Here is a 20,947-nt window from a genome sequence, read left to right as displayed (position 1 = left end):
CCTGAGTGTCCTCTGCGTTCATTTGGTGAGCAGTATCACCTAGTCACATCATATAGAAGGAAGACAGTTGCTCTATTTGGCGACAAGCTCCTCGACAGATTGCAAATTTCCTGATTGCCTAGCTGGTTTGAGCGATCCTCAATAAGTACGTAAATCTGATATCTTATCCTCATTGTCATTCATGTGCTTCATGAATAACACTCCAGCGTACGCTCGGGCTAATTGACTTTTTGAGGGTGCGGAAAAGGAGTCAGGTCTGTTATCTGGCCACTTAAGGTTAGACATGTCTGAAAACCTGATATACGTCTACTATAGAGACCCCATTCCCAATCGCCCAATTGTCATGCTCACATAGCTGAACTCTTAGGGCGATTACTTGGTCAGAAAGTCACAATTCGGGTCCACCGTGCAAGACCGAAAACGGCTCGCCATATAGGCAGCAGATGTCAAAATGAGTGCTCGTGCACGCCAAATTAATTTGTACATGTCGCTGTGAATTGATCGGGTTTCAATAAACTGGTGCTGCTGTGCTTGAGATCGTAGTTTGAGGCGCTCGAACACGATCTTTCCGGCAAGAACAAAAAGGACTAGCAGCTTATCATTTAGCAAGGCAAAGCTTCGACTCGAGCGATTGAAGAGGTGCTTATCTTGTTATCGTTGTATGAGGCGGTAATTCAGCTGATATCTAAAGCAAGCGAAATTGTGTGCCATATGGGAAATGGAAGCTGCACATGGACCGCAAGGAAGGACTCGAGGATATCAAGTATACACGTGAACGAGATTCAGTTCTATCTTGCTGCTTTCACTTCGGCATTCATCACCCCTCGAGACAGGATCATGTCGTGGATGAATTCCAATTCCATCAGAGATGTACAACGGTTTCGGAAAAAATTGTTGAGCATCCTGTCTTTAAAGAGACCAAACCACTGACGCCGAGGTGTAAGTTGCTTATCGTGTGTGTTGGCCTTGCTGATAGCTGGTTTGGCAGCAAGGATTCACGTTCGGGAAGCACTCACCAATTACATCCGTGAGCTAAGAAAAAATAACATGGCTACCTTCGTCTATCCAAAGCGCTGCAATATATTGGAAACTGCTTAGCACTGGCAATGGTTGGAAGACAGCTTGGTGGCGCAACTCAGATGAGCCAATGCTGGACTGGTGCTTTCCTGCCTCCGTTACGGAAGAAAGCGGAGCCCAAGCTCTCCGCATTGTATCTATTGCTCACAGCATCGAAGATCAACGGGGGCGGTCACGACTGTACTTTCCTTGGACTTGGGTTGGCTAGTTCATTCTTCCTTTACAGACGAGGGTTGTTCTTCTTTTAACCTGGACGCACCGAGTCGGTGCTGGATGACGCCTATGTTCTCGAAATGGAATCCTAGGACATTGCACGGGGATCCCGAATTTCTCATTGCCAGAGCGCTGCTGCCATACTCAGCCGCTGCGAATTAGACCCCGCTAGATTGCTACCCCCGATGGTATGGAAGCCCAGAACATCCTCATTCGCTGCTCTCGGTGCCATTCGACGCATTCTGATGCCATGAATGACGAACAGCTGTATGTCATTATTATTATTGACTTCTTCCTGACTTTTATTACATTTCTGAAATGAAATGTAGATTATGCATGCACATCATCTTAGCCACGGCGACACCTAGGCCTCACCTGCGGTCCAGGGAGCGGAAAACGTTGTTCTGGAAACGTTTCCCTGCACATACTTGGTATGTCAATTTACTTACCAGCTCTCTTTTGTCCAGGCCTAGGACCTTCACCCTTTCATTTCTCAACCTAGCACTGACAATCCTCTTAGCATCATCATGTATCATGCATTTACGATAAATGATACTGGGCGACTTTTAGAATCCTAGATTTTGATTCAAACCTTTGAAGGAGTGTCGTTTCACAGCTCGTCGCAATCTAGACATGCATAGGACAATTGTGCCTAGATTCTGATGTACAGTGTTGAGGTGTCAACCGAAAGGCTCGTTTAGGTGTTTAGAACATCATTTGAATATCCCCCCTTCGTTTCTAGATATCACTTTAGAACTGTTTTTATATGCAGACTTGCAAAACACTGACGTTTGCCGGCAAGACGAGAACTTCAGAACGTAGATTTAGATTTAGAACGACGTTCTAAACACTGCGGGAAGTCACCCAAGTACTGTCTCATTCCACAACCTTGGGTTCGACTAGGAGTCGAATGAGTTGCTCGAGTTAGTTCACTACTTACTAGCACATACTACTAATACACTCAAGTTGGTATTAAATTACAGTGTTTCCTGAGGGCGAGCAACCAACTTCGTTCCAGACACCTGTCCCATCCTCAGCCTTTCCAGCCCTCCAATAATGCCTTCAAGCCCATTCGGAAGGACTTCATGATTGTTAGGCTACATAAGTGTGAGACAGATGCAAGACGGTGATCGCAGAACAAACCTGAATAATACCCTCTGAGAGCCACTTTTCGACCATAGGCCAGGAGTTGCTGAACAACTCGTGATTATACGGGAGATGCGGGTCCCCGTGGGTGTAAACGGCCTTGCGCCCTTTGCCTTCATCTTCCTTGACTGATGCAGGAAGGGTTAATACGAGGATACCATTTTTCGCTAGCAATCTCCATCCAACGGACTGTGTTTCTGGCAGCGAGACAGCATCAAAAACAATCCCGATAGGACTATCGGTCACTTTATTAATGGCCGCCACTAATTGGTTGCCAGAAAGATGCCGGTCAAAAAAGTGAGTTGCGCCGTAGTCCCTGACAAGGTTTTCATTGTTAGGGGATGCTGTAGTAACGATAGGATAGAATCCTGAAAGACGAGCAAGCTGGATGGCTGTAATGGTGTCAGCGTACGGTCGAAGGGGCGAGTCCCACCTCGCTTACTGTATGAACCCACAGAAGAAGAACCGCCAAGGATGACGATGGGTCTCTTTGGTCCATGATCACCGACACACTTCACCCAAGGAGGGTCTATCCCGGCTCCCCGATCACTTCCGTACAAGCCCCCTACTGCAGTATCCAACCCTAGGGGAACGGTAGCTGCGCTATCGAAAGATTGGTTTGAAGGAATCTGGGATGGGATATAGCCGGTGATATAATCGACCCTCTCAAGACTTACCTTTGCAGTGAACGTCGCAACGGTCAGCGCGTACTGCTGAAACGCACCTTGATCAATGATATATAAATTTCCATGCGCCAATCTGTAACTCGAAGTTGAGCCTATAAAACCATGGGGGAAAGACATGTCTCACATTTTATCGCCTTTGCGGAAATTCTCGACATCTTCTCCTAGTCCTTCGACAATGCCAGCAATGTCCACCCCCAAAATGACAGGGTAATGAGTCACAAATATTCCAGTGTCATGTATCTTGTAGTCAACCGGATTCAGGGCAGCAGAGTGGATCCTGACGAGGAGCTGCCCAGTACCAGGGCTAGGGATACTACGAGAGTCGACTTTGAGGTTGCCCCGCTTTTTGGGAAGAATAAGAGCTTTCTGTTGCGGAGACATAAATGTGGAGGTACAGTGACTTGAGGTCTTCACCGCACTTGCTACCTATATGATGATAATCTGAAAAGTCTAGATGAGCAAGAAAGGATCATGCGGATGATGGAAGCAGACGACGTCCGTAATCATCTGAAAAGATTATGACAGGCGTTGTCATCCTGTTGATCACAAGCCCTGCCCAGGAGAACATCACGACCTATAGTTTGTGCATTAGATGCGGCTGGAGCAAGGCTAGGCACCGACAGCCGGATCATAGACCTAGTGGAAATCCCTTCTTGGGCTGGAACTCGCCAGAAATGGAAAGAGTTTCGCGTAGCTGTTCCGCAGTGCGTTGGTTGGCAACACCACGCATGCTACTTACTGCAAGGAGAGTAGGATGCGGTCAACATTAATGCTAACAAACATGCACAAGCGATTTCCACTATCATTACTTGGTCTCGCGTTAACGCCTTTAGTCTCCGGACGGATAGACAATTCGTCATGGCCAAGAAGCGGAGTGTCCAACTACGAGATATCCGTACGTATCAGTTATCCGTGGTGTCGCGTCTTGTGGTGCTTAGATATTATTTCTTTCTATAGTCCCTCGCGTCTTCTCCTTTAATAGGTATGTCTTCCGCGTTTATTTGGATCGCTGGTTGACCATTTCGTGCTCTCTAGACAAGTGTCCACCTTGCTTCAATTGTCTTCTTCCAGCGTTCACCTGCGGACAATTTGGTCACTGCGATGAATACAATGGACAGTGTAAATGTCCTCCGGGCTGGGGTGGGATAGACTGTTTGCTTCCCCGTAAGTCACCAGCCTAGCGCCGTTTGGACGCCGATCACCTATATTCTTTTTTAGAGTGCGGTTCCCTAGCAGATGGCGACGAGAGGCCACTCCGAGAAAACGAGCCATGTCAATGCAAAGAGGGCTGGGGAGGTATAAATTGCAATGGTACGAACCATTCCGCATCATATTATGTTACTGCCATTTGACCTAATCGACTTCTGCCAGTTTGCAAGACCGACAATGCCTGCATTGGCTTTCCATTAGCCGGCAGTATCCATACCGATATGTTAGATGAAAATGTCGCAAACATGACTTGTTACGCGGGCGGCGAGACTGTCTTCAACAACCACCAAATGTGTGACATCACTAGTACGCCCCCGGAATACATCGACATGCCGTATACTGATCTTGGTAGACCGCAAGATCTTGGACATGCTCCCCGACCGTCCCCCACAAGTCACATTCAGTTGCGATAACTCCACTGCGACATGCAGCTTTCAGTTCTGGACTGCACAACAAGAATCCTTTTATTGTGCGTTGGACACGTGTTCCTCCAAGACCCAACCGGGATACGACACGAACACTACGATCTATGCATGTGAACATATCAAATGTAAATGCATTCCCGACAAGTTCCTCTGTGGAGAAGAGGGAAGTGTTGGTAAGGTTATACTATAACTCACTTTGAACTTTTCGTAATATTTCGTCATAGATATCAGCGACTTCTTGACAGAGGAGATCCGTGGACCTGCGACTTTCAGCTGTAAGACTGCTGCTGGATGCAGGTTTGAGGAACCCGCTATGAATAATCTAATCAACGATATCTTTGGCGATGCATACATCACCCTCGAGTGCGCAGGTGGAGAATGTTTGCATTACTCTCAAGTTCCTGGGTTCCATGTGCGTAGAGTGATTGAGTTAACGTGTTCGTGTCCTCACAACCTCATAGCCCATACCCAAACCCGACAACACAAAATGGATTGCTCTGAGCTCTGCCGGTGCAGGTTTGATTGTTGTCCTGACTGTCGCAATCCTTTGGTACGTCGGTCGATCGCGCAGCGGTGGTGACTTCGGCAAAATCAGGCTGCCGGAAAATGAAGCTTCAAAGCTCATGACAGACCATGTCCCTGCATCCCTCCATTTTTCAAATATATCTTACTCCCTTGGCAACCGCATGATCCTTGACAAAATTTCTGGGGCCGTTAAGCCGGGTCAAGTTATGGCGATCATGGGTGCATCCGGCGCGGGTAAATCTACCTTCCTCGATATCCTCGCTCGCAAGCGTAAGATGGGCCAAGTCAGCGGCACGACACTCGTCAACGGGCGAGAGGTCGCGGACACGGAGTTCAAAAAGGTGGTGGGCTTTGTGGATCAGGAGGATACATTAATGAGCACATTGACGGTGTATGAGACTGTGCTGTATTCTGCGCTATTACGGCTCCCGCGAGAGATGAGCTTAGAGGCAAAGAAGTACAGGACACTTGAGACAATGAACGAACTTGGCATCCTGGGTATCAAGGACTCGAGAATTGGTGACTCTGGTACGCTTGGTGTCTGCTCAGGTTAAGGGCGCATACTAATGTTTTGCAGGACGCCGCTCAATATCTGGAGGCGAAAAGAGACGCGTCTCGATAGCTTGTGAATTGGTCACTAGCCCTTCGATATTGTTCCTAGATGAACCTACAAGCGGTAGGGTTGTGCTTTGACGAATGCCAATAACACGCTGATATTATGCAGGATTGGACTCTTATAATGCCTTTAATGTTGTCGAGAGCCTGGTGACCCTTGCACGCGATTACAATCGGACCGTTGTCTTCACTATTCACCAGCCTCGCAGTAATATTGTCGCCTTATTTGATCATCTTGTCCTTCTCGCTCAGGGGAAAATGGTGTATTCCGGAGAATTCGCCAAATGCCAAGAATACTTCGCTAGCATCGACCAGCCATGTCCACCAGGCTTTAATATCGCGGATTATCTCAGTAAGTAGTGTTATGATTCTACGGTATTACGCGACTGACTTCTGCTATAGTCGACCTAACAGTGCATGCTGGACTTGAACCACGAAGTCCGGATTCTCCTTCCAATGATGCAGTATCATCGACATCTGGTGACAACCTTTTAGATGAGGAGCGTGCCGTTGGCGCGTCGTCTGTACGATCACATGGTCGCTCTTCCGCTACGGTCGAGGAAGAAACTGAGCTTCGAACCCGTCGTGTCTCTTTCACATCCTCAATCAAACGCAAGACTTCGCAGCTTCTGGAAGCTGTCCGAAGCTCACAATCTGGTAACAGCACGCTTACTCCCAAACTTACGCAGCTTGTCGAGGCGTACTCTACGAGTGAAGTTGCGCAGTCGATCAAGGCCGAGACAGAGGAGGTTGCTACTGCACAGCGTGGAGCCGATGCGTCACATGCAGATGGTGAACTGCGAGATGTTGTAGTTGAAAACTCTTTACTGCGGGGTCGGAAAAGAGCTAGTTGGGGAACGCAGTTCACGATTTTGAGTGGTCGGGCATTTCAGAATCTCTACCGTGATCCGGCATTACTGGCAGCTCATTATCTATCCTCCGTCGTGCTGGCTTGTGAGCCATCGCTTTTTCTTGTGGTTTCATGTATTCATATACCTTTTCTTAGTGATATGTGGCCTCTTTTTTCATAACGTCAGCAACGACATCGCAGGCTTCCAGAACCGGCTTGGTGAGTAGTCCTGTGATAGTTTATTTATTTATTTGACTGATAGGGTTCAGGCATTTTCTTCTTCACATTGGCGCTCTTCGGCTTCTCGTGCTTATCTAGTCTTGGATTATTCGCGAACGAGCGAGTCCTCTTCATGCGTGAAAGGTAGCGAGCTCTGTCAAAATACGTTTCCCACATTCATTCTATATCACAGAGCAAACGGCTACTATTCGACCTTCACTTACTTCTCTTCGAAGGTAAAATCATTCAATTCGTTTTGTATTACTTTATAATTTGACCCTTGGCCAGGTTTTATTTGATATCCTGCCACTCCGCTTGGTGCCTCCAATTGTCTTTGCTGGCATTGTTTACGGCCTAGTTGGTCTCGTACCCACAGTTCCGGCTTTTTGGAAGTTCATGTTGACGCTCGTGCTGTTCAATTTGACAACAGCAAGTGTTATCCTTCTATTGTCGATAGCATTTGCCAGTTCCAGCGTGGCGAGCTTAGTTGGCACCTTGGTCATGCTTTTCAAGTGAGTCATCCTACATATCTAAATGCTGACAGCGTTTGATTGATGATCACCACAGCCTCCTCTTCACAGGCCTCCTGATGAACAGGGACACTGTCACACCCGCCTTGCAGTGGTTGCATACCGTTTCATTCTTCCATGCTGCTTTCGAGGCGCTTGCTGTGAATGAACTGAGGTATCTACAACTAAAGGAGATTAAGGTAATGTCGATGACCAATCTTTGTTTGTTATCTAACGTGTTCGCTTCAGTATGGTGTTGAGTTGGACGTTCCCGCAGCTACCATTCTTTCGATATTTGGTCTTAAAGCTCAGGTGGGTATTAAATGCCTACGCCGTCGTAAATCGTGCGCTAATGTTCTGATCGTAGTCATTTTGGTGGCCGAACATATCCCTGCTTGGTATCTTCTTCGTGGTATTTACAACCGCGAGCTTCCTCATGTTGCATTTCTTCGTCAAGGAAAGACGGTGAACATCTTTTCTTGCGATGTATACATGCTCCTTCGTGGGAGACAATATAATAGTATATCTCTCACATCGCCTCATTCATTTCGTATTGTATGATTACTACAATAGCAATACTTTTTTTCGACGTTGCAGGACAGAGGTTTGTGTGAAGAGCTTGGTGTGTCACCTGTATTGGTATCTGTTGTTAGTAAGTGAATTTTGACTAGTCTAGCTAAGCTCCATGTAGGTGGTTCTCCGAGGAGCAATTAAATTTACTGACCTGTACACGCAACTGGGCAATTGTTGCCGACGTCCCTTGAGTGAACTGTATGGCCTGACGGGGAGTCACGATTCACAGTGGTTGGGAGATTATTAGTACGTATCTCGAAGCTTTTTCTGTAAGAATGCTCAGCATCCCCCGGGCAATAAATAAATAGCACTACCCAGGCCTTGTGCTACTGAGGACATCAATCACAATTTGGTTATGTTGATCCGGAAAAACCGCGGAAAAATCATTCTTCCTTACCTGGGCTCTGCATGCAAGTCATGGTCGTATCGTAGCGCAATTAAAGCCTTCAAACCACGACGTGTGTATTTCGAACGAACGCCGTCAACCACTGGGAACAAATACATATGCCGCTGAGATTGAGCCCCTCGCATTGAGGGGTAGTACTAGTCGGCGGCATTAACAGCCGGGGAGGACGTGCTGAATGGCAGGGAATTGCCCCTACTACGACCCTGTTAATACTGGGGTGGTGATCAGATGCATTGGAGGATGGAGCAGCCATTTGCAGAACACTAGGCCAATCGTCAAAGATAAAACAGGACAACGTCATTTGAATTAATACAATGTTTGGTCAGATACCACGAATTTCTAGGGTGTGTAATTAACGTCCCATGCTAGGAACACGATTGTCCGAAGTTGAAGGTTTGTTGGTATGACTTCTTGCCGACTTATGTTTTCTTTTTTGGGATTAGCCTGGCGTTGTGCAAACGGCTGTAACCCGACTCGACACCACTTAGTTATGCGGCGTGCTAAGGCAAACAACCGCAAAGATCCGGCTGTGTATTGATAGATAATTCAATGGGGGTGTCATACTTACTTTAGCTAACAGTGATGTGCTAGCAGGCGGGTACGTACGAGGAAAACCGGTCGCTCAGATCATTCGCGTGCGGTTCATATCGGCGGTTCCAGGTCCAGCCGATAAGTGCGACCCTGAGTGAGATTAATATGTCGACCTTCTTGGGGGATATGGGGCACCCGGCAGTAATCTGCAGTAATGCGGAAATCCAGACCAGCCAATGGCCATTAAAGTCAACAAATCCCAGCGAAAGCGACGCGTTTAATTTTACGTCCCGCGTTATGTTGTTTTCCCTTGAGTTCACCTGAGGTTTAGATCTTAGTGGAGGATAATATCAATCTGGCATGGGGAGGACGCCTCGTGCTCAGTCTCGAGGTTTCCTTGCCTATCTTGGCTTATGTGAGCGTAGATTTGGCGTAGATGGCCAAATATGTCTGAGGAGGGAGTATAAAGATGAAGACCCGATAAGAGTCGCAAGACGCTCCCGCGAATCACTCTCACACTTCTGCCACTGCTTCGCCACACGGCGTGCGGCATCTTCTGCTGTCAGATCAAAGGTAAGAGGGATTGACCGACATCATGATGTAACTCACGCCAGTGTCACTTGTCTATCACACGTCTACCAGTGACTTTATTACCTTAACCTACCTCCTCAGTAAACAACCGAGATAACAATGGGTCATGAAGAAGCGTCCGTAGTCCTCGTCGACATGTGCTATGCAGTCAAATGTGACAAATGCGGTAAAACTAGCTGGAAGGTAAGCAATTGTCTCCTTGGTGATGTTGTGTAATCCATCGTACTATCCCGGTTGGAGGCGGCAGCACATGCACGCACGATGTAGCGATGCGCATGGTGATTGGCTGAGGGTTCATAGTGCTTCCGCGGACGCTGAGGGCGGAAGTATCATGAGATTAAGAGAACGCAGGCCCGACCCGCGAACTTTGTCTATTTACACATACCCTCTCTTGCAGTGATAGGCTGAGATCCAGCTGACGTGTCCTTTCAAACAGGGGTGCGGACGTCATGTCGAACAGGTGAGGAGCTTTTCTTAACTGATAGACTGCCTCGGCGTAAAATTCGGGCGTTGGATATTAAAATGACAAAAGGATAATATGATCTGTAGGAGGGGGAGGGATATTTCCACGTTGTCGTTTGATTTCGAAGACACCCCATGACGGCCTCTCTGCCTGAACTTCGAGGGTTCCCTTGGGAGTGCAGGGAGGGTCCAATTTAAAACTTCTGCTACCCGTGGCACCCTGTACTGACATATTTGTCTTGTACAGGTTATGAAAGACGTCAAAGAGGAGGATAAATGTGCTTGCCCTCGTTAAAGATACGATAAGCGGTCGGCAAAAGGACGCTACATGGAGAGTGTACCTTGATGGCAGGGCTGCATTAATATCTTGATTAAAACGTTTACCATCCAAATTTGTGATAGACGTAGTCCGTGAAATCTGTAATCTAATAAGGCTGTTGCATTATGGAGTGTCTGGGGTCAGCCGTATCCCAAATTTGGTCGTTATACGCTGCTTTAGATTGCAGTTTCTTTGAAGCGTCGCTGTTTGATCTCCTTTCCCTTTCCTCGTCTTCCACAGTCTTCCAGTCTATTCAACAAACATTTCCCTTTCATTGATTCGCAGATTATTTCCTTGCAAAGGACTTCATGAGTCCTCAAACAAAATGTCTTCCGACATAGACTCAGCAAGTAGTGTGCATGCTGTAGAAGACCCCTCAGGACTCCCATTCGATCCGCCAGGCAGCGTTCGGATGACAGCTGAACTACGCTACAGGTATAATGATGACCGCAGACCTATCGTGAACCAGTATTTGCGCGGACACCGAGTCGGAAAGGGTCAGCATGGCGAAGTATGGGTGTGTTGGGACTTGTCGGATAATCGTCGCGAGTTGGTTAGTTGTCATTCTTTGCCCACTTATTTGGTGCCATCTTGTTAACATGGCGTCCATCAGGCCATAAAGGCTGTCAAACGTAATAACCCACGCGCCGAGAAGATGAACATGCTCCGCAGGCGAAACATTCCTGCGTCGTCTCACACTCCACTTACAGAAAAACTTGGAAGCCTTGAGCATAAAATACGGAAAGAGATTGCAATAATGAAAAAATGTCGTCATGGGCATGTCGTTCGCTTGTTGGAGGTTATCGACGACAAGCTGAATGATCGGATATACATGGGTAAGCATTCAGTCTCGCTATTTTCCGTGGAATCGGAGAATCGTGCCGCCTATCTACTTCCTGACTACAGGCCATGGGTGAGTGTCTCAGCTGAGAAATTATGACCTTGTGGCTGCAGTCTAGGAAACAGTATGATAGGAAGGTTTACTTATGTCAGGAAGCCATGTACTCACAGCCTCACTTCTAGTCATGGAATATCTAAGCGGCGGAGAAATCAAGTGGCGCAACGAGCAGAATGAGCCTGTGCTGCAAGTTGACCAATGTCGACGAATATGCCGCGATGTTATCCTCGGCCTCGAATATCGTAAGCTTAATAGCATTCTCATCACCACAGGCTAATCCGGACAATTCCTTGCCTTCTCAACACACAGTCCATTACCAGGGGATTATTCACCGTGACATAAAGCCCGCTAACCTTCTCTGGACTGCGGATCGCCAGATGGTCAAGATCAGTGATTTTGGGGTCTCGCATTTCTCGTACGCGCAGCGCCTCGCGGCTGCAGGGCGTGGAAATGCCCTAGATGACGCTAATGACCCCATTTTGCTGGATGATTCGGACCTTTCCAAGCGCGCTGGAACCCCACCATTTCTTGCCCCTGAAGTCATCGCTGAGTATAATGGTGATCCTTCACCATCTATATCCGCTTCTGCCACCTCGACCACACTGCCATCCTTGAGGTCCGCACCACATATAGGTTCCTCTTCCACTGTCCGCCCGAACACGTCCCACCGGCTGCAGATTACGAAAGCCATTGATGTATGGGCTCTTGGTGTCACCTTGTACTGCCTTCTTTTCGGCAAAATCCCGTTCAGAGCCCCAGATTCGAGCGAGTATATGCTCTACAATATCATATGCAAAAATGACTGGGAGCCAGAAGACACTATGGGTTACGATTGCCTTCCAACTGGCGGGCGAAAACCTAAGGATAAAAAGTCCGAGGGATTTGTTGTCATGAATCTTCTCGACAAACTGCTTGAAAAAGATCCAAACAAGCGCATGACTCTTGATCAAGCAAAGGTTCGTCAATTTCATTCTGCATGTTTTGGCTCCCATATCTCCCATTTCACACGTAGCGGTTTGATTGGTTCCTGCGGGATATCCCACATCACCAAGAATGGCTTCGCCAAACATCACCCTCCAGGATTGACATGGTGATGGTCACGGAGTCTGACACCCGCACTGCGATGACTACCGTCCGCTTCAGCTGGGGCTGGCCAAAGCGCCTCACACGTCGCATATCCTCATTACTCAAGGGCGTTCGTCCTTCGCGTGCCACGTCATCACACCATGATGAAGACGACGACTTTGGTGTGTGTTCCTCGCCTACAATTGCGGTAGAGCGGCACAAAAGTGCTAGTGCGCGAATGTCAAGTTCAGAATTCGATGAGGGGAAGCGTCGTGGTGGTGCGCGCTCTGTCATTGTGCGTAACGACTCAACGCCAAATATGGGAAGGAGAGAAGAATCAATCGAGAGGTGGGCCCGGAATGCATCCAACAGCAGGGCGCGTGACTCCCGTGTCAGTCGCCCTCCTTCACGACAGAGAGAGTTCAAGGCCCTTCTTCCACTTGATCAAAGTCGACCTAGTGCATCATCCTCTCTAGGTCATACCAGCCATGGTAGAGACAATGCCAACACTCCCCTTCCGGATGATGCGATGTTCTTGGGCGCTGGTGGCGTATGCAATGACCCGAGCAGCCTCATTTCGTCAAACTTACCTTTAGGCCTCAATCAATCAATCTGTCATTCTCCCGTCGTGTTACGACACCCACAACCTGAACGTATCTACATTACTCCCCCGACTTCAGCCGTTCCCGATCCGTCCTTGTACGACTCCGGGCACGGTCGGCATCTCCCTATTCGCTCAGCTACTCAAAGCCCCAGTCCCTTGCAGCAAGTCGCATACGAATCGGAATCTAGCGCGACGAGCGAGGATGACTACGACGACCTCGACGACGACTCCAGTTTCTTTCGCGATACTCACAGGGATCGCCAAGCGGAGTCGGAGGCTTTACAGGCTAGCACTAGCCTCATGTATGAAGAGGTAGATGAGGACGAGAGTGATGAAGAGACGGTTCCTATTGAAGTAAAGCGGCGACGTCCATCTGTTTCCCTCACAGCTACCTCCCCCGTCCCTCTTTCTGACTTCTCAGATGACGCGCACTGAGGTTGGGGCAGGCAGTTTTTTGTACAGCACTTTCAACACATTATGATATCTCTCGGACTGTCACCTAGACGACTTCTCATACTCTCTCTGCACCATAGCGGCGAACGGCCGCCTACAGTTTCCACTCATTCCTGACTTAAACTCACATCCACTTCTTCTTCTAGACCTATGTATTTCCACTGCATCTGTGATTTTTATACTCTTTTTTGCTTCCCTTCCAAGAGGCAGCATAGAATTAGGTAGCTTGCTATACGTTACTGGTGGCAAGGATGACACGAAATCTATATCGTGTCCTTAAACATAACAACTTGAAGCTGTGCCCCACAACGTCTAAAAATATCTGGTTTGGAGTAAGTACGTATTAGCATTTGGCGTTTGCGATAATCGGGTCCTCCTTTTCCCATCATCTGCTCCGCGATAGGTATAGAGCAGCCTTCCCGCGGCAGCCCTTTTACATACTGATAAGTATGTAACTCGCAATGTATCAGATCAGCAGGAGCGAGTAATACGCGAGATGACTCGATCAGTGCCTTGCTAGCAGCTTCACAACACACTGCAATCCGGTGCTCATCATCACATATTCGTTCAAGCTTCAGTAAAAGTTCACTGCTATCTTGATTATAAAAGGTGGGTATATGTGTGCCATCATGTTCACCCTCACTGTGACGCGATTTTATTTTATTTTGTATCTATCTCTTTTCGTTTTATCTCTGCAGGACTATTAAGCATTAACCAGCTCCTCAAATGGCCACACACTCCGATGGAATCATCGTCTCAGCTTCTGGTGTCAGCACTCCCGTTGAAACTAACGGGTATACTGTCGGGAAGGTCGTCAAATCCCTTCCAGCAGACTTCTACACGGAGTTTTTGTCCGATGCTGCCAAAGAACGGAGGCCTAGTCCTAGTACGTTTCTGATCTCACGAGTCATCGACAGTGATGTTTTAACAATACCACTTCAGTTCGTGGGCTGTTCCCATTGGAAAATAAGCCAGGTGTGATATCATTTCTAGCCGGAAAACCCAACGATGCTATGTTTCCCTTTAAATCATTGTCTTTCAATATTGCCTCCCCTACGGACCCATCGCAGGAACAGTCAATCTCGCTATCTGGAAAGGATCTTTCGGCTGGCCTGCAATACGGTCCCACAGGCGGTCTTCCTCGTCTCCTGAAGTGGTTCATAGGATTGCAAGCGCTCTCTCATGGCCGGAAATCAGGCGAGGGATGGAGTTTAACCATGGGCTGTGGTTCGCAGGACTTGATTTATAAGGTCAAGAGCTCTTTAAAAATGGATGATGGTTCTCATGTTTCCGCAGGCGGTCAACACTTTAGTGAACCCTGGAGATGCTGTTCTCGTGGAGTCTCCAGTGTATGCGTGAGTTAAACATAGTCTGAAGAGAAGTCGGCATTTTGCTGATTGCCATCTATTCAGTGGTGTCATCCCAATGTTTAAAGCTCTGCACTGCGAGCAGATCGGTTGGTCGTATTCTGGTGTTCATCTTCTCGTGCTCAATATATTTCAGAGGTGGAAACGGACGCGAATGGGATATGTTCTCATTTGTTGCGCGATATTTTGGAGAATTGGCCTGTCGGAAAGCCGAAGCCGAGGACCTTATACACCGTGCCCGTAAGTTCTATCTATTCTATCTGTGGACCAAAATAACCATAATGCAGTATGGCTGCAACCCTACCGGTATGACTGCGACTCTTAAGCGTCGCAAAGAAGTGTTGCAACTTGCACGCGAACACAATTTTTTGATTCTCGAAGGTGGGCCACATTTCCTGTTCTTGGCGGAGTAGATTGAATCGTCCCTTTACCCAGACGATCCCTACTTCTACCTGTACTTTGGAAAAGCAGCTCGGCCGCTGTCGTACTTCCAGCTGGAACTTGACGAGCCCGAGGTCGGTCGGGTTATCCGGTTCGATAGCTTCTCCAAGATTCTCTCCGCAGGCATGCGCATGGGCTTTGCATCGGGCCCGAAGCCTATTATTGATTCCATGGACTTACATGTACGTGCAAGAAGATATATCCGCCTGTGCTGTGTATCTTACATTCAATCAGACTGCGACGGCCAACCTGCAAGCCTCATCACTCATTCAGGCCATCACCCTTGCACTGGTTGAAGAATGGGGCTACAGCAATTTCTTCGCCCATACACGGGCCGTTGCCGACTTCTACCGCGAGAAACGCGATGTGTTTGAATCTGCTCTAAATGCGCACCTCGGTGGACTTGTAGAATGGTGCACCCCTGAAGCGGGCATGTTCTTCTGGTCTGTGCCCCTCTATTCGATGTCGATCTAGATGATATGTTAACAATGACATTACAATAGGTTCAAGCTACTTCTCTCACCAAGTCAGACGCCCTGCGTAGTTGAGGGTGACTCAGAAGACCTCATACGAACCAAGGCATATGAAGGCGGTGTGCTCGCACTCCCTGGTATGGTCTTCCTTCCCAACGGACGCAAGACGGCATTTGTGAGGGCCTCGTTCTCTTTGTGTACGGAGGAACAAGTAAATGAGGCTCTGAAGCGCCTCAGAGCTGTGTTGTTGAAGGAGAGAGGAGAAGCGTAGAAGGGTTGGATCGACTGCAAAATACCAAACACGTAGATACTCTCATTAATATTCTGTCAAAGTCATTTAGTCACCCTTGGATACAATTGAGATGAGTGCTTCAAGCGTCGGGAGCCACTCATACATTCCAGTAACTTGAAGAAGCCCTTTGTGTTAAACATTGTCACGTGCTGTTCATTTATTGACGGCCGTGTTTGGCGAGCGTTGTGGACGATCAAAGTCATGTTTGGTTACTGTGGCAGCCAAAGCATGCTTGAGCAATTTCATTGAAGTAGTGGAAAGTAAGTGCATCGTACAAACCAATATTTCCCTTTTCTCATCATCAGCTCATCATGGTACGTGTCTTATGCGCGAAGAAGGCCAATTCTAACCCAAAAACCTGCTTCCAGTCGAACTTTGGGCGTAACAGGCAATCAGTATCAGACATCGAACAAGAACTCTACGACATATTTAACAGACACCCAGATTCGCGTGAAATCCAATCAGGAGAACCAGCGATACCCGCAGATGCACTCCCAGATGTACTCAGTGCATTCTCGGACTCGTATAATGGCGTCGACCTGCTCGACGATCGCGAGATGGGCGCGCTCAAGGAAATCCTCGCGCGCAGTCCCGGAATTGAAGTTACACCTCAGATTTTGCTCCAGGTCGTTGCAGAGAGGACGAGGCACAGCCCACGAGACAGCCCAAATAATTCGCCATTGGAAGAGGATGTAACGCTGCCCGACGATCGAGGGCGCAATCCCTTTTCTCGCACCAACCACTCGCGATCATCTAGCAGAAGCTCGGTAGGAACTTCACGCGTCTCCAGCCGACCACCGTCCGTGCCACCCAAGACGCCCAACACAGCGATTGGCTCTGCCTTTGATACGTCGCGACGACAGCGAACAACCCCGTTGGACGCACAGCCCCCTTCAAGCTGGTCAAAGCGCCCTGCACCTGCCAGCAGACGCAAAAGTATTGATGGCGGATCTCAGCGCGCTCTTAGTGACTCAGAAGTGCGCAACTCCTTCTAAGTATATTCACATGTTGAACTTAACTGCAATAAGTCGTCTTTCTCCTCCAGTCCCAGTGTGTTTGGTCGAACGCGCACCCCGTCAAATCCAACGAGTCCCTCGAGCATTTCCATAGGACTCTTCTCGCCTAACTCGGTTGGTTCGCCACCTTTCGCGCGGCCGCACTCCCGTACCCAGTCGCAGCCCTTCACTAGCATCGGGATCCACTACTCATCTCCAGACCGGGATCACCTCTCTTCGGGAGAACATTCACCTGACATGGACTCGTCCTTTGATTACCCACAGAAAGGCCACAGCTTTACGCACCAACTCTCCTCATTGCCCATGCCACGCTCAGTATCTGACTCGGATTCTGATGGCGAGAATGAGTCATCTTTAAGCTTAGTTATGGAACGGTCTGCAGCGTCATCGACTGTGTCACTTGAACCCACAGAGCGGCTGGAGGCATTGCAGAAGGCTAATGCAGAGCTTGGGCGGAAGCTGATCGAGGCTGAGAGGACACTTGAGAACAGGCTGAATGAGCACGACATGGACTTGGATGAGATGCAGGGGCGCTTGGAAGAACTCAAGAGTGAACTTACCTCTACCAAGCGGGAGGAGAAGGAGCTCCGAACGAAGGAGGTATGTAATGCGTGAAGTGCGTGAACAGTATCTGATCGATGTCATTTAGCGAACCAACTCAACCCAAATTACGGCGTTGGAATCCGAAATCGCAAAGTTGGAGAAAAGTTTGGAGAATGCACGTTCGTCTTACCAAAGTTTACAGAAACAATACCAGGAGCAGTGCGGTAGGTTCGCTGCAAGACCTCGAAAAAAATGTGACTCACATCATTGTAGCGGAATCTGAACGCTATCGCAACCAGCTCCGCCGTCGAGACCAAGACATCAAAGATTACCGAGATGCTGCCGCGCTCCAGTCACTCGAAGCTGCGAAGTGGGCTAAAGAAGCGTCATCCTACGAAGATCGCCTCGCACATCTTGAAGAGGAGCTGGCCATTGCGCAACAAGCCCACGCCCAGCTCGATGAGCAGAAGCAGGAAAACCTCATGCTCAAGGAGACCATCGACCGCATGCGGTTTGATATGGACGAGATGCGCAGTGCTGCAACAAACGCTGCTGCAGGAAGCGGGCACTCTAGTGCGGCGAATACTATGAGCAAGAGCCTGGGCGCTGAACTTATGGGAAAGATGGGTGAAAGCTGGGGTGGCGAGGACGATGGACTCGAGGATGAGGAAGATAGTGGCGAATTAGAGCTAGATCTGAATGAGGATACGGAAGATGAGGAGGATGTCATTCAAACCATAATAACCCGGAAGAAGAGGGTAAGTAATCTTCACATTTGTGTCTCGCATCTGACACCTCAAACAGAAAGTTGGTCGTACTAACAAAGCCGAGATCGTCACTTTCTCAGAAACTAAGAAATACACTGACACATTCACGCAACACGACGCTGCAGAGTATACATCAGCGTGTGCAATGCAGACAGATCCAGAACTAGAAGTTCTTACTTCTTCGTCCTCCATTCAAACGGAAGAAGTCCCCCTCGGCATCATTGCAGTCCAAACCGATCCAGAATTGCCACGGATCACATCGAGTATCGAAATCCAAACAGATGAGCCAGAGTTAGAAATCTCTCGACCCGTCTCACCGCAGGTCACCGCAGAAGATGACGAGGCACTCGCATCTTCATCATCAACTGTCCTCCCTCCCACGCCCAAGGGGCACCTGGACTCTCCTCACCTGAACGATGCACCTCCTTCCTACAACTTTGTGACCGAGCTCGAGCAAGTCAATAATGCATTGATGGACCGACACAAAGGCATCACCATACCAATACGTGGCGTTCCCGGAGGAATCTCAGCAGACGCCGTCGAGGAATGGAAAGCGCTGAAGGAAGAACTCGGCGTGGAATGCGAGATGATAGATGAGCTGATTGCCTGCTCGACGACTAAGCGTCAGCCGCGTCGTCAGAACCGTTTTTACAAAATCTACAATACCTATGTCATCGGCAAGGGCGGAAACGAAGGGGGCGAAGAGGGGGGCGACGCTTGGCTTGCTGGGGCTGCTCGGCAGGCACTCATCAGTGCTGGGGCTATGGCGCTTGTATTTCTCTGCATGACTTCGCGTCTGCCAGCCATCGGGGCGCAATATTCGCCTGTTGGTGGCCCAACAGTATATGACCGCGCTGCCTGGTCGAGTTTCAACAGCATGCAAGGACCTGGCGAAGGCTTTGGTTATGATGGCACTTCTGCTCTTTGGAATATTATGGGGCGTGTTGGTTTTGGTGCTGCTAGGATTGCAGGTGGCTGGCCGACATGATTTCAAGATGTGCGGGCCCATATTTCATGTCCATAATTCTTATCGCGTTATCTAATTCTTGTCACGTTCAACTGCATTCTCTTACTCCTTTCCCTACTCATCCCTCTTTCATTATGAAGCACTCTCAAGATGCCTCCTACATGTCACTCCTTCGTTTCGGCATATCATCATTTGTATTGTATTATGCAATATAACAAGGTTGGTGGAACGTGAGGTTTCTACTTGACCAGGCTGTCTTACCCGCCCCACCGGACAATTCAAAAAAAACCAGGTTATCTTCAAATTCCTGCCATCTGATTATAATAGCAAGCCAATTGAAGTAGATCGACCGATCGTCACGGATTGTGCATTCTGCTTCCGTTGCGCATCATTACTTCACGAACCACTCAAAGGAAGCATGTTTAAATTTTTAGGACACGACTGCTACGCGATTGATGCTCCGAAAAACACGTTAGCGAAGTACATCAATATTAACAATTGATCTCATTCGTCTTTATGGTTTCTAACCACACTCACTGCTTGCGCTCTCGCTTCTCTTGCTCTCCCGATTCTCGCATCTCAGTCCCTGCCGCTGAGAAACTATTTTAGACGCGTCGTGCATGCTTTCGATTACTTCCCACACCCTGGCACAGGTTGCATCACTTGCCAGTGTGCAGTGCGCGTGCACCCGTTGGCTCCTTATCTCATACCCACCTCTCAAAATATGAGGCACTTCAATGTCGTCGTCCTAGGAGGTATGTTATCTGTTCATTATGTTATTTGTTCATTTGTGACTACTGTATTGTTTCATATGTTGTAGCTGGAGGAGTAGGGAAGTCTGCGTTGACGGTGCGATTTGTTCAAGATGTCTTCCTGGAGAACTATGACCCCACAATCGAAGGTGCATCCTCAACGATAGTCTATTTCAATGTGACGTGAGGGGCTTACTGCATCGTTTTGCAGAAGCTTATCGGCGTATCCTCGATATTGATGGCGTAAAGACTTCGGTGAGACTCGGATCGCGTGTGTTCCTACTACCCCCAACACCTTTTGCTAATGTCATTTCTAACCATCTGTTTCCTTGCAGCTAGAAGTACTGGATACTGCTGGTGCTGAGCAATTTACTGCTCTGAAAGAGCTTTACATTAAAGTAAATATTGATGATCTTGGGATGTATAGTGTCGAACTCACACCAGTTCCCTACAGTCCGGCCAGGGATTCGTGTTAGTCTTCAGGTAAGCATTACAAGAAATAGCTTGATTTATTTTGACCTACTGATGTCACCGCAGCCTCACACAAGAAGCAAGTCTTAGGGAGCTGGACAATCTTCGACAGCAAATACATCGAGTGAAGGGAATGGATAGCGTAAGTGCCGTTGAATATCACCGAATACAGTGACTACCATTATACGCAGGATGTTCCTATCGTTGTTGTTGGGACAAAGCTCGACCTCGTCACGGAACGAGAAGTGGCAAGAAGCACGATACAATGCCTGGTTGCGCTTTGGAAGATACCATTCTACGAAACATCAGCCAAGCGTGATTGGCACATTAACGATGTCTTCCAAGAACTTGTCAAGCAGATGCTTATACGCTACCCAGATGAACCACCCATGAAGAAGGCTTCACGCCGGCTACGCCGCAAACCCTGCATCGTGATGTGATGGATGCAGAATATCTGCGATGCTACTCACAATGTCTTGATT

At 48.3% G+C, this 20,947-nt stretch overlaps 7 protein-coding genes across 7 annotated transcripts; 6 read left to right on the top strand and 1 right to left on the bottom strand.

Annotated features, from left to right (window-relative positions):
- Positions 1 to 2,267: 2,267 nt before the first annotated feature.
- Positions 2,268 to 3,804, bottom strand: BJ212DRAFT_1332108 (chaperonin 10-like protein; the record flags this gene model as incomplete). The annotated part of the gene is made up of 5 exons (XM_041334796.1): positions 3,247 to 3,804; positions 3,114 to 3,195; positions 2,879 to 3,065; positions 2,434 to 2,828; positions 2,268 to 2,387 (listed from the first exon to the last, which is right to left on the bottom strand). The coding sequence occupies exons 1-5, from the start codon at positions 3,501 to 3,503 to the stop codon at positions 2,268 to 2,270; spliced, it is 1,041 nt and encodes a 346-aa protein (XP_041196315.1). The 5' UTR covers positions 3,504 to 3,804.
- BJ212DRAFT_1332107 (uncharacterized protein) lies at positions 3,805 to 8,241 on the top strand. Its single transcript, XM_041334795.1, is given in 19 exon segments — positions 3,805 to 4,017; positions 4,080 to 4,104; positions 4,158 to 4,286; positions 4,341 to 4,433; positions 4,494 to 4,637; positions 4,684 to 4,929; positions 4,981 to 5,168; positions 5,203 to 5,204; positions 5,220 to 5,809; positions 5,859 to 5,957; positions 6,006 to 6,248; positions 6,299 to 6,850; positions 6,903 to 6,965; positions 7,016 to 7,109; positions 7,159 to 7,201; positions 7,254 to 7,477; positions 7,533 to 7,674; positions 7,724 to 7,786; positions 7,842 to 8,241. 19 exon segments carry the CDS (start codon positions 3,877 to 3,879, stop codon positions 7,941 to 7,943), a joined length of 3,183 nt encoding a protein of 1,060 aa, XP_041196314.1. The 5' UTR covers positions 3,805 to 3,876; the 3' UTR covers positions 7,944 to 8,241.
- A 1,242-nt stretch (positions 8,242 to 9,483) lies between these two features.
- BJ212DRAFT_1332101 (uncharacterized protein) lies at positions 9,484 to 10,551 on the top strand. Its single transcript, XM_041334794.1, has 4 exons — positions 9,484 to 9,557; positions 9,627 to 9,758; positions 10,012 to 10,035; positions 10,285 to 10,551. The coding sequence occupies exons 2-4, from the start codon at positions 9,675 to 9,677 to the stop codon at positions 10,330 to 10,332; spliced, it is 156 nt and encodes a 51-aa protein (XP_041196313.1). The 5' UTR covers positions 9,484 to 9,557; positions 9,627 to 9,674; the 3' UTR covers positions 10,333 to 10,551.
- On the top strand, positions 10,552 to 13,665 carry BJ212DRAFT_1332093 (kinase-like domain-containing protein). Its single transcript, XM_041334793.1, has 5 exons — positions 10,552 to 10,909; positions 10,970 to 11,192; positions 11,380 to 11,496; positions 11,564 to 12,210; positions 12,267 to 13,665. The coding sequence occupies exons 1-5, from the start codon at positions 10,682 to 10,684 to the stop codon at positions 13,356 to 13,358; spliced, it is 2,307 nt and encodes a 768-aa protein (XP_041196312.1). The 5' UTR covers positions 10,552 to 10,681; the 3' UTR covers positions 13,359 to 13,665.
- Positions 13,666 to 13,731: 66 nt separating this feature from the next.
- BJ212DRAFT_1332086 (pyridoxal phosphate-dependent transferase) lies at positions 13,732 to 16,125 on the top strand. Its single transcript, XM_041334792.1, has 10 exons — positions 13,732 to 13,985; positions 14,075 to 14,262; positions 14,319 to 14,626; positions 14,673 to 14,731; positions 14,789 to 14,832; positions 14,880 to 14,983; positions 15,031 to 15,124; positions 15,179 to 15,366; positions 15,419 to 15,627; positions 15,688 to 16,125. The coding sequence occupies exons 2-10, from the start codon at positions 14,103 to 14,105 to the stop codon at positions 15,926 to 15,928; spliced, it is 1,407 nt and encodes a 468-aa protein (XP_041196311.1). The 5' UTR covers positions 13,732 to 13,985; positions 14,075 to 14,102; the 3' UTR covers positions 15,929 to 16,125.
- A 135-nt stretch (positions 16,126 to 16,260) lies between these two features.
- Positions 16,261 to 19,263, top strand: BJ212DRAFT_1477446 (uncharacterized protein; the record flags this gene model as incomplete). Its single annotated transcript, XM_041339550.1, has 5 exons — positions 16,261 to 16,926; positions 16,978 to 17,565; positions 17,615 to 17,732; positions 17,782 to 18,266; positions 18,313 to 19,263. The coding sequence occupies 5 exons, from the start codon at positions 16,261 to 16,263 to the stop codon at positions 19,261 to 19,263; spliced, it is 2,808 nt and encodes a 935-aa protein (XP_041196310.1).
- A 703-nt stretch (positions 19,264 to 19,966) lies between these two features.
- On the top strand, positions 19,967 to 20,905 carry BJ212DRAFT_1264939 (P-loop containing nucleoside triphosphate hydrolase protein; the record flags this gene model as incomplete). The annotated part of the gene is made up of 7 exons (XM_041330452.1): positions 19,967 to 19,997; positions 20,063 to 20,143; positions 20,206 to 20,249; positions 20,330 to 20,392; positions 20,449 to 20,477; positions 20,532 to 20,607; positions 20,657 to 20,905. The coding sequence occupies 7 exons, from the start codon at positions 19,967 to 19,969 to the stop codon at positions 20,903 to 20,905; spliced, it is 573 nt and encodes a 190-aa protein (XP_041196309.1).
- Positions 20,906 to 20,947: the final 42 nt, after the last annotated feature.

This window comes from Suillus subaureus (genome assembly GCF_016647635.1).
Source record: "Suillus subaureus strain MN1 chromosome Unknown BJ212scaffold_6, whole genome shotgun sequence".
NCBI classification, from domain to species: Eukaryota; Fungi; Basidiomycota; class Agaricomycetes; order Boletales; family Suillaceae; genus Suillus; species Suillus subaureus.
The sequence above is the reverse complement of the archived record's forward strand: the minus strand, read 5'-3'. Positions and strand labels throughout refer to the sequence as shown.

Coding starts and splice junctions, on each gene's coding strand:
- BJ212DRAFT_1332101 (XM_041334794.1), top strand. CDS start 9,675: ATGGGTCATGAAGAAGCGTCCGTAGTCCTCGTCGACATGTGCTATGCA. Junction 9,759..10,011: donor GCGGTAAAACTAGCTGGAAG/GTAAGCAATTGT, acceptor CCTTTCAAACAG/GGGTGCGGACGTCATGTCGA. Junction 10,036..10,284: donor GCGGACGTCATGTCGAACAG/GTGAGGAGCTTT, acceptor TGTCTTGTACAG/GTTATGAAAGACGTCAAAGA.
- BJ212DRAFT_1332093 (XM_041334793.1), top strand. CDS start 10,682: ATGTCTTCCGACATAGACTCAGCAAGTAGTGTGCATGCTGTAGAAGAC. Junction 11,497..11,563: donor TATCCTCGGCCTCGAATATC/GTAAGCTTAATA, acceptor CTCAACACACAG/TCCATTACCAGGGGATTATT. Junction 12,211..12,266: donor TGACTCTTGATCAAGCAAAG/GTTCGTCAATTT, acceptor TTTCACACGTAG/CGGTTTGATTGGTTCCTGCG.
- BJ212DRAFT_1332086 (XM_041334792.1), top strand. CDS start 14,103: ATGGCCACACACTCCGATGGAATCATCGTCTCAGCTTCTGGTGTCAGC. Junction 14,263..14,318: donor AGAACGGAGGCCTAGTCCTA/GTACGTTTCTGA, acceptor ATACCACTTCAG/TTCGTGGGCTGTTCCCATTG. Junction 14,984..15,030: donor GGACCTTATACACCGTGCCC/GTAAGTTCTATC, acceptor ACCATAATGCAG/TATGGCTGCAACCCTACCGG.
- BJ212DRAFT_1332107 (XM_041334795.1), top strand. CDS start 3,877: ATGCGGTCAACATTAATGCTAACAAACATGCACAAGCGATTTCCACTA. Junction 4,018..4,079: donor TGTCCAACTACGAGATATCC/GTACGTATCAGT, acceptor TTCTTTCTATAG/TCCCTCGCGTCTTCTCCTTT. Junction 7,478..7,532: donor ACCTTGGTCATGCTTTTCAA/GTGAGTCATCCT, acceptor TGATCACCACAG/CCTCCTCTTCACAGGCCTCC.